Here is a 12,195-nt window from a genome sequence, read left to right as displayed (position 1 = left end):
CCCTAGAGGGGGGAGGTTGCCCACATCTGAGGTCCTCTCCAAGGTTTCTCATAGTCAGCATTGTCACTGGCGTCCCACTGGATGTGAATTCTCCCTGCCCACTGGGTGTGAGTTTTCCTTGCCCTTTTGTGGGTTCTTCCGAGGATGTCGTAGTCGTAATGATTTGTGCAGTCCTTTGAGACATTTGTGATTTGGGGCTATATAAATAAACATTGATTGATGAAGTATGTTTCTGCGATCCGTTCATTTGCCTCGTCTCATCTCGACATTTGCCAATACACCGAATGCCTCAACCGGGCCTCCAATATTGGCGCTCATTCAAGCACCGCCGGGGCGAGGATACCACGCGTGCGTACGGTAGATTCTCATTAAAACGTGGATAATAGATATCATGGGGTATGAGAAATGCTTCTTTAGCTGAAACACTGATCCCTCAAATTAAGATTCCGGTCCCCGAGGTCTCATTATGCTCGTGTTATCTGCACCACGGAGGAACCGATCAATGGATTAATGATGTCTCTACTTGCTTGGTGCGCGGACGCTGTTCCCTTAATGTGCAGCGGAGCAATTCCAAGCAGGGATCCGAGACAGTTTAATCAAGATGTTGATGATGCGGAATCACGCATGTACTGTGGTGGAAACATTTCTGTCCTAGGGTTACCTCCAAACTGAATGCATTGGGAAGGACACGACATGAGAGGACAAGTCACCCTGAAAATTGGACAGTTACATAAGTTATGATACAAATCAGTCCATCATGGAGCGTATAAATAAGAAGGGAAGACCAAGCCTGATGTGCGCTCTTTCTTAATTCCTTTCATGAGGGTTCACCATCTTTCGGAGAAGCTTCGCGGTGTCTTGACTGGGTGAGCAGGTGTCGGACACCTCAGTCACCTCCGACGTATCCTCGCTCATCCATGCGGACTAGACACTGGCCGAGAGTTGGTTGGCGGCCGAGAGTGGAGTCGGCTGTCTTGGTTGCTTTGTTGGGTCTGCTTCTGTCTCTGGCCATCCTCCCTCCTCCCCAGCGGACAATAGCGTGGAACACCGCAGAGGCCACCACAGTGGATATTTTTCTTTTACTTTTTATTCATAGCTGTATGTAGAAGTGTCTGCTTGTATCTGCTGCTTTAATGTCTTTAATGTCCTCTGTGTTCTTTGATGTTTGATGTTTCCCTCTTACACACATGTAAGAGGGATGTGTACTATGGCTATGAGTTGTTGTTTTTTTCCCTTGGCCTCAGTCTGCACCCCCACTCCAGGGCCTAGGCTAAGACCGATTTTTTTAAATTTTATTTTAATCTTCTATTTTTTTCTCCCATCTTCCCCCCCCCCCCCCCCCCCCCCCCCCCCCCGTTGACCTGTATGTCATCTTTTTTGTAAGGGGCGCTGGAAGCCGGCAGACCCGTCAGCGATCCTGTTCTGTCTCCCTGCAATGTTTGTCTGATCTTGAATGGGATTGTGCTGAAAATTGTAATTTTCCTGAAGGGACTCTCCTGACGGAATAAATAAAGTACTATCTAATCTAATCTAATCTAATCTAATCTAATCTTTCGACTCCGGAGACACTGTCTGTTTTCATATCGATTCAATCCAACTTTGTACTATCTGATTATGAGTAATTAAAACAGTTGTAACAAACTCTCTATTGTTCTTGCTTAAGATTCGGGCTTTTCGACCACGTAGAATTGGCGTCCCCGTACAGACTATCATATAAAATTGCCGTCACGAACAGGGTGAGGCCCCGGGTTAAATCCCCGACTTTTCTACTACATAAAAAGATGAATGCCTTTGGCATCAGTCAGAGTGTCGTTTGTATATCATGCTAAAGGTCGTTCATCATATATTGAATAAACTTTTTCTGAACCAGACGATCCCTCATTATTAGTCCCACCAGGAATTTGCGGTGCCTATATATATATATATATATATATATATATATATATCCGAGGTCGGGTCGCGGGGGCAACAGCCTAAGCAGGGAAACCCAGACTTCCCTCTCCCCAGCCACTTCGTCTAGCTCTTCCCGGAGGATCCCGAGGCGTTCCCAGGCCAGCCGGGAGACATAGTCTTCCCAACGTGTCCTGGGTCTTCCCCGTGGCCTCCTACCAGTTGGGCGTGCCCTAAACATATACTTAAAAAATAAAAAATAAAAAATAAATAAACTCAAAGTAAAGCCACTGCTCCTCCACATCGAGAGGAGCCAGATGAGGTGGTTCGGGCATCTGGTCAGGATGCCACCCGAACGCCTCCCTAGGGAGGTGTTTAGGGGACGTCCAGCTGGTAGGAGGCCACGGGGAAGACCCAGGACACGTTGGGAAGACTATGTCTCCCGGCTGGCCTGGGAACGCCTCGGGATCCCCCAGGAAGAGCTAGACGAAGTGGCTGGGGAGAGGGAAGTCTGGGCTTCCCTGCTTAGGCTGCTGCCCCCGCGACCCGACCTCAGATAAGCGGAAGATGATGGATGGATGGATGGATTTAAAAACACAATGATTAGAATTATAGTTTGTTTTTTTTAAACTTGGGACTCCCCGCGGGCGGGGTTTTGGGGACCCCAGATCAACACGGTTGCATTTCATTAATAGTCATATATTGTGTCTAACTGGAGCTGTCGAGATTACCCCCCGTCCCTCAGCGACAGCTTCAGTGATGTAACAAGTGACCTCCCAAATAAATAGAGGAAGCACGTGGTTTGGACTTTAGAGTCTAGTTTGGATCTGTAACTCGAGCACAACCCAACACACGTCTCTCCTCAATTGAGCAAAATGTTACTTTGTCTCTGCATAATTCCTTGTTTCTGGTCTGTTTAATAATGTCCTCAGTGTTTGAACTTGACAGCCCATAACCAGTGGAGCTGGCACGTTGTGTAAATGGTAAATACAAACAGAATACAATGATTTGCAGATCCTCTTCAACTTATATTCAATTGAATAGACTGCAAAGACAAAATATTTCATGTTCACACTGAGAAACTTGTTTTTTTTGCAAATAATCAATAACTTAGAATTTAATAGCAATGACATTGTGCAAAAAAAAAAGATGTCACAGGGGCATTTTGTTGATGCCGTGATTTAGAATGAAGTGTGGAAAAGCTAAATGCTCCTGGATAATTCACATGGTTACTGCAATAATACGGAAAATATTTTTGTAAATCACAGCAGACCTTAAATTACTGATTCCACACTAAATTGCTGTTGTTGTAGAGAAGAATCTGGCAATGTTCTCTGTCAGATTACAAAAGTTTTAGACAAACCAATTGATGTGAGGATCTCTCGAAGGCATCAGTAAAAGCTTTGGCAGAAGACACCACCTGCTGGTCAAAGGTAAAATTACAACTAGTATAATTCTAAGTGTATAATGTGGAATTCATTGAATTGATGAATCTTATTTTTTTAAATAAACTATTGTATGTATATATGAATGAAATAAAACGAATAAATATGTGTATATATATATATATATATAATTATACAAAATTATAATATGTGCACATATATTTATACGAATTATATATTATAATTAAATATATATATATATAATATATACAAATGCATTGCTATTTGTAAAATAATGTAAAATTATTATATATATATATATATATATTAATTATATATTATTATTTTACATAGAAAATGAAATAAAATATACTGTATATACACATATATTGATGTATATATATATAGTATTAATAACTATATGTGTATATATTTAAACCATCCATCCATTTTCTTGTCCTTTATTATCATTTTGAATTGCTTAGAATAAAACACTTTGTACACACACACACACACACACACACTATATATATATATATATATATATATATATACATGTATATATACTTTACCATGAATTGATTAACGTGGACCCCGACTTAAACAAGTTGAAAAACTTATTCGGGTGTTACCATTTAGTGGTCAATTGTACGGAATATGTACTGTACTGTGCTATCTACTAATAAAAGTATCAATCAATCAATCAATATATATACATGTATATATGTGTGTGTAAGTGTATATATATGTATGTATTTGTGTATATATACACATACATACTTAGATATATATACATACATATACATACTTGTATATGTATGTATATACATACTTATATACATATGTATATACATATATGTATACATATACACACATATATACATACATATATTTATATATATATAAATATATATATGCATATATGTATGTATATATGTATGCATATATATAAATATATGCATATATATATGTATATATGAATACATACATACATATATATACATATATACATATGCATACATATATAAACATACTCATATATGTATGTATATACATTTATGTATACATACACACACATATATACATATATATGTATACATATACACACATATATACATACATATATTTATATATATGCATACATACATATATATCTATATATATAAATATATATTTATGCATACATACATATATATATATACATATATATATGCATACATACATATATATTTGTACATATATATGTGTATATATACATATATATATGCATACATACATATAAAAATATATATTTATGCATACATATATATATATATATGCATACATTCATACATATATATAAAAATATATACATATATATGTGTATATATACATATATATATACATACATATATATAAAAATATATATTTATGCATACATACATATATATATATATATATACATACATGTTTACATTATGTAGGATAAAATACACTTTGTACACAGGAAAAAAAAACCTCGGTTTAAAACTGAGGCAGCAAAAGTTCCTTGATTATTACATATTTATACATTTGATCAAATCAGAGGGGTACATAAATATTAGTCTTTTACAAACAAGACATTTAAACCAAGTGAAGCTATATAGTTTTTTACTATACATGCACACTTTGTAAACAGTTTTTAACCTCCCAAAAAATCCAACATTCTGCTCGCATGTCATCTACTGATCTTCATTTCTTTCAGGTAAAGGAGCGGGAGCGTCGTCATCCTCGGAATGGTTGAACTTGATATCGGGCAGTATCTGACAGCTGGTGATGATGTCGATCTTCTCAGACATGGCTTTCAGGTCGTCCAAGATCAGTCGGATGCTGTGGGAAGCACTGATGACGGCGCCCTGTGAGGCTGTGAGCTGCACTGTGGCACTGCGCACCTTTGGAGGACAGACATGGCAGGATTTTCATCAAGAGGAAATGGCAACCAAGCAGGTTGGACATGATGGAACCAACTGTTATGATGAACATTCACACATGCATTTGATGAGATCTAAAACAAGAGTAAGATTATGTACATCTTAAGGTAGCGCGATGTAGATGTTATTAACTTGGCCGAAATGCAGAGATTTCCTTGCCATGGCCAAATTGTCCAGAGAATACCAAGAGTGTGCAAAGCAGTAATAAGAGCAAAAAGTGGCTATTTTGAAGAAACTAGAATATAAAACAGGTTTTGAGTTATTTCACCTTTTTTTTTTGTTAAGAACATAACTTCACATGCCTTCAGTGACAATCTACAATGTAAATAGTCATGAAAATAAAGGAAACACATTGAACGAGAAAGTGAAGTGAATTATATTTATATAGCGCTTTTCTCGAGTGGCTAAAAGTGCTTTTACATAGTGAAACCTAATATCTAAGTTACAATTAAACCAGTGTGGGTGGCGCTGGCAGCTGGTGGGTCAAGTGTCTTGCCCAAGGACACAACGGCAGTGACTAGGATGGCGGAAGCGGGGATTGAACCTGGAACTCTTAAGTTGCTGACACGGCCAATCTACCAGCTGAGCTATACCGCCCCAGGGTGTGTCCAAACTTTTGGCCTGTACTAATTTACACACACACATATATATATATATATATATATATATATATATAAATATATATATATATATATATATATATATATATATATATACTAATTTACAACCATATATATATATATATATATATATATATATATATATATATATAAATGATAAATGGGTTGTACTTGTATAGCGCTTTTCTACCTTCAAGGTACTCAAAGCGCTTTGACACTACTTCCACATTTACCCATTCACACACACATTCACACACTGATGGAGGGAGCTGCCATGCAAGGCGCCAACCAGCACCCATCAGGAGCAAGGGTGAAGTGTCTTGCTCAGGACACAACGGACGTGACGAGGTTGGTACTAGGTGGGGATTGAACCAGGGACCCTCGGGTTGTGCACGGCCACTCCCTCGCTGCGCCACGCTGTCCCTTTATATATATATATATATATATATATATATATATATATATATATATATGCATATATATATATATATATATATATATATATATATGCATATATATATATATATATATATATGCATATATGTATATATATATATATATATATATATATATATATATATATATATATATATATATATATATGTATGTATGTATATATATATGTATGTATATATAGGTTGATTGGCAACACAAAATGGTCCCTAGTGTGTGAATGTGAGTGTGAATGTTGTCTGTCTATCTGTGTTGGCCCTGCGATGAGGTGGCGACTTGTCCAAGGTGTACCCCGCCTTCGCCCGATTGTAGCTGAGATAGGCGCCAGCGCCCCCCGCGACCCCAAAAAGGGAATAAGTGGTAGAAATGGATGGACGGATGTATGTATGTATATATATGTATGTATGTATATATATATGTATATATATATATTTATATACCTATATATATTAAAAAAAAAATATATATATATATATATATATATATATATATATATATATATATATATATATATATATAGTAAAGATTTCCACAAAATTGCACAACATCTTGTCCTTTAACATTGCCCCTTTTTTCGGAAATAAACAATATTTATAGTGAATGTTATATATACAAAAATACAGGCAAATGTGTAGACACACACATACACTTTCTGTATATAAACACACACACGCACATATATATTCAGTATATATATATATATATATACATACATACACACACACACAAATATATATATTTATGTATATATACAGAAAATGTGTGTGTGTATATATATATATATATATACACACACATTTTCAGTACACATACATACATACATACATACATATATACATATATATTGACATGAATATACATGTGTATATATATATATATATACATACATAAAAAAAATATATATATATTTTGTATGTATGTATATATATATATATATATATATATATTTATATATAGTAAAGATTTTCACAAAATTGCACAACATCTTGTCCTTTAACATTGCCCCTTTTTTCGGAAATAAACAATATTTATAGTGAATGTTATATATACAAAAATACAGGCAAATGTGTAGACACACACGTACACTTTCTGTATACAAACACACACACACACACACATATATATTCAGTATACACACATATATACATACATAAATACATACACACATATATATGTATGTATATATACTGAAAATATACGTGTGTGTGTGTGTGTATATATACATACATATATACACACATATTTTCAGTACACATACATACATATATATATATATACATGTATATACATATATTGACATGTATATATACTAAATATGAATGTGTGTGTATATGTATGTGTTGTGTTTATATACAGAATATATGTGTGTGTGTGTATATATATATACATACTGAATATATATGTGTGTGTTTATGTACAGAATGTGTGTGTGTACACATTTCCCTGTATTTTTGGATATATAACATTCACTATAATTATTGTTTATTTATGAACAAAGGGGCAATGTTAAAGGACAAGATGTTGTGCAACTTTTTGACAATTATTGCAATATATATATATGTATATATACATATATATATACACACAGACACATAAAACAATATGACTGCACAATTAAAAGATAGAATTGTTTCTTTTGTACTGGATGTCATGACCTGGTGCCGCAGGTATAAAAAGAAGGTGTACCTCCTTGCTGGCACTGCCATAAAGATGTCGCAGCATCAGGCTCACGTCCGAATACAGCCGGCTGTTGGACTCCTGCAACTTCTGCTGTAATAAAGTGTCCCCTGCAAATGGAACACAGCGACCCCATGAGGAGGGCGGATTTACCTTTAATTTCATTTGAGAACTCCAGTACCTTTTCCATGAAGTAGTACTCACCAAAAGGTTTATGTGTGGGGCTCGGTCGGTCCTCCACCACTGACTGTATATCAGGGTGATCTCTCACTACAATAAGTGCCGGTAGATCTCGTCTGAGGACTTGGGTCTTTTCATAAGTCCGTGCAGAACCTGGATCTGCATCCTCTGCTCCATCCTCACTGTCAGTTTCAGAAGCTTCGCCTGCAACCTGGCAGCATCAACAACCAAGATGGGACTTTTGTCAGAGGAGGTGTATTTAAACTAAACCCCAAACCAGTCAAGTTGGCGCGTTAAACGGTAAATAAAAACAAAATACAATGATTTGCATATCATTTTCAACCTATATTCAGTTGAATGGACTGCAAAGACAAGATAATTAACGTTGGAACTGGTCATTTATTTATTTTTGTTGTAAAAATGAGCTCATTAGGAATTTGATGCCTGCAACATGTTTAAAAAAAGCTGGCACAAGTGGCAAAAAAGACGGAGAAAGCTGAGGAATGCTCATCAAACACTTATTTGGAACATCCCACAGGTGAACAGGGTAATTGGGAACAGGTGGGTGCCATGATTGGGTATGAAAGCAGCTTCCATGAAATGCTCAGTCATTCACAAACAAGGATATTGCAAGAAATTTGGGTATTGCACCATCCACGGTCTGTAATATCATCAAAAGGTTCAGGGAATCTTAAGAAATCACCGCAAGGCCAAAAACCAACGTTGAATGCCCATGATTATCAATCCCTCAGGCGGCACTGCATCAAAATGTGACATCAGTGTGTAAAGGATATCACCACATGGGCTCAGGAACACTTCATAAAACCACTGTCAGTAACTACAGTTCGTCCCGACATCTGTAAGTGCAAGTTAAACTCTACTATGCTAAGCTAAAGGCTGTTATCAACAACACCCGAGCCCGAGCAAAGTGGACAAGTGTTCTGTGGTCTGACGAGTCCATATCTCCAATTGTTTTTGGAAACTGTGGACGTCGTGTCCTCCGGACCAAAGAGGAAAATAACAATCTGGACTACAGGTTTATGAGCAACATATGTTTACTCCAGGGCAGCTGTGGCTACAGGTGTAGCTTACCACCACCAGGTGTGAATGAATGATGGGTTCCCACTTCTCTGCGAGCGCTTTGAGTATATAACAATAGAAAAGCGCGATATAAATCTAATCCATTATTATTATTATTATTATGTTGCCATCCAAGCAACGTTATCATGGACGCCCCTGCTTATTTCAGCAAGACAATGCCAAGTAAAAAAAAGAGTGCGGGTAATACACTGGCCTGCCTGTAGTCCAGACCTGTCTCCCATTGAAAATGTGTGGCACATTATGAAGCCTAAAATACCACAACGGAGACCGTTGAACAACTTATGCTGTACATCAAGCAAGAATGGGAAAGAATTCCACCTGAAAAACTTCGGAAATTGATTTCCTCAGTTCCGAAACGTTTACCAAGTGTTGTTAAAAGGAAAGGCCATGTAAGCCAGTGGTAAAAATGCCCTAGTGACAACTTTGTTGCAATGTGTTGTTGATGTGTTGTTAGACCAGTTGATCTGCCGCTTCTTTTCTTTCTCCTATGTCCCCCCCTCCCCCTGTGGAGGGGGTCCGGTCCGATGACCATGGATGAAGTACTGGCTGTCCAGAGTCGAGACCCAGGATGGACCGCTCGTCGGGACCCAGGATGGACCGCTCGCCTGTATCGGTTGGGGACATCTCTACGCTGCTGATCCGCCTCCGCTTGAGATGGTTTCCTGTGGACGGGACTCTCGCTGCTGTCTTGGATCCGCTTGAACTGAACTCTTGCGGCTGTGTTGGAGCCACTATGGATTGAACTTTCACAGTATCATGTTAGACCCGCTCGACATCCATTGCTTTCGGTCCCCTAGAGGGGGGGGGTTGCCCACATCTGAGGTCCTCTCCAAGGTTTCTCATAGTCAGCATTGTCACTGGCGTCCCACTGGATGTGAATTCTCCCTGCCCAGTGGGTGTGAGTTTTCCTTGCCCTTTTGTGGGTTCTTCCGAGGATGTTGTAGTCGTAATGGTTTGTGCAGTCCTTTGAGACATTTGTGATTTGGGGCTATATAAATAAACATTGATTGATTGATGTGTAAGTTAATGATCATGTGCAAAATAAATAAAAAAGTTCACAGTTTAAACATTAAATATTTTGTATTTGCAGTCGCTCCATCTGTAAGTGCAAGTCAAACTCTACTATGCTAAGCTAAAGCCATTTATCAACAACACCCAGACACGCCTCCGGCTTCGCCGGGCCCAAGCTCATCTAAGATGGACTGATGCAAAGTGGAAAAGTGTTCTGTGGTCTGACAAGTGGGCTTCACGGTGGCAGAGGGGTTAGTGCGTCTGCCTCACAATACGAAGTTCCTGCAGTTCAAATCCAGGCTAGGGAACTTTCTGTGTGGAGTTTGCATGTTCTCCCCGTGAATGCGTGGGTTCCCTCCGGGTACTCCGGCTTCCTTCCACTTCCAAAGACATGCACCTGGGGATAGGTTGATTGGCAACACTAAATGGTCCCTAGTGTGTGAATGTGAGTGTGAATGTTGTCTGTCTATCTGTGTTGACCCTGCGATGAGGTGGCGACTTGTCCAGGGTGTACCCCGCCTTCCGCCCGATTGTAGCTGAGATAGGCGCCAGCGGCCCCAAAAGGGAATAAGCGGTAGAAAATGGATGGATGGATGGGTCTAACGAGTCCACATTTCCAATTGTTTTTGGAAACTGTGGACGTTGTGTCTTCCGGATCAAAGAGGAAAAGAACCATCCAGACTGCTCTAGTCGCAAAGTTGAAAAGCTGTCCTCTCCAAGGTTTCTCATAATCATCATTGTCACTGTCACCGACGTCCCACTGGGGTGAGTTTTTCTTTGCCCTTATGTGTGCTGTACCGAGGATGTCGTTGTGGTTTGTGCAGCCCTTTGAGACACTGGTGATTTAGGTCTATATAAATAAACATTGACTGAAAGGCGGATCGGTGCGGCGTCTTCAGTAATGCGGACGTTGTACCGATCCGTTGTGGTGAAGAAGGAGCTGAGCCGGAAGGCAAAGCTCTCAATTTACCGGTCGATCTACGTTCCCATCCTCACCTATGGTCATGAGCTTTGGGTCATGACCGAAAGGATAAGATCACGGGTACAAGCGGCCCAAATGAGTTTCCAGGTCTCTCCCTTAGAGATAGGGTGAGAAGCTCTGCCATCCGGGAGGAACTCAAAGTAAAGCCGCTGCTCCTCCACATGGAGAGGAGCCAGATGAGGTGGTTCGGGCATCTGGTCAGGATGCCACCCGAACGCCTCCCTAGGGAGGTGTTTAGGGCACGTCCAGCTGGTAGGAGGCCACGGGGAAGACCCAGGACACGTTGGGAAGACTATGGCCTGGGAACGCCTCGGGATCCCCCGGGAAGAGCTGGACGAAGTGGCTGGGGAGAGGGAAGTCTGGGCTTCCCTGCTTAGGCTGCTGCCCCCGCGACCCGACCTCGGATAAGCGGAAGAAGATGGATGGATGATTGATATTCACGAATTAAACAACGTGCCAACTTCACTGCTTTGGGGTTTTGCATTCTGCACAAGAAAGGTACCTTGGCCCCCACGATGGAGGGCTGGGCGGCGGGCAGAGAGGTGATGTAGACCTCCTCGTCCGAGTCCGTCTCCGACGCCTCGCCCTGCACCACTATCGGGTATTTCCTCGACATGACTGCACGACCCTGCGCACAGATTCAATTGAGATATTATTTTTTTTTAAATATTGATGAAATGGACCCGGGAATCCAACTACCTGGACTTCACAGTCCAACGATCACATGACCGGACAGGAAGATGTTTTTTGTTTTCATTGCCAGCTACCAATCAGAACGTAGTATGGCTATCACGTGGACTGAGTGCTTCGAGCTGTGATTGGACGAATTTGCTGCCGTTGATAGGCTTTATTATTAACCGAGCGTACACCGAAATGGCGGGTACATCTTTCCACGACTATCTTATATATTTTTAAAAAATAATGTAACGTATTTTAGTTTATTTTTG

The 12,195-nt window shown here is 39.4% G+C and overlaps 1 protein-coding gene across 1 annotated transcript; it reads right to left on the bottom strand.

Annotated features, from left to right (window-relative positions):
• Positions 1–4,777: 4,777 nt before the first annotated feature.
• Positions 4,778–12,035, bottom strand: bloc1s3 (biogenesis of lysosomal organelles complex-1, subunit 3). Its single transcript, XM_061919231.1, has 5 exons — positions 11,948–12,035; positions 11,751–11,876; positions 8,179–8,365; positions 7,984–8,084; positions 4,778–5,185 (listed from the first exon to the last, which is right to left on the bottom strand). The coding sequence occupies exons 2-5, from the start codon at positions 11,862–11,864 to the stop codon at positions 4,976–4,978; spliced, it is 612 nt and encodes a 203-aa protein (XP_061775215.1). The 5' UTR covers positions 11,865–11,876; positions 11,948–12,035; the 3' UTR covers positions 4,778–4,975.
• Positions 12,036–12,195: the final 160 nt, after the last annotated feature.

Source organism: Nerophis ophidion, linkage group LG13 (genome assembly GCF_033978795.1).
Source record: "Nerophis ophidion isolate RoL-2023_Sa linkage group LG13, RoL_Noph_v1.0, whole genome shotgun sequence".
Taxonomy (NCBI): Eukaryota; Metazoa; Chordata; class Actinopteri; order Syngnathiformes; family Syngnathidae; genus Nerophis; species Nerophis ophidion.
The sequence above is the reverse complement of the archived record's forward strand: the minus strand, read 5'-3'. Positions and strand labels throughout refer to the sequence as shown.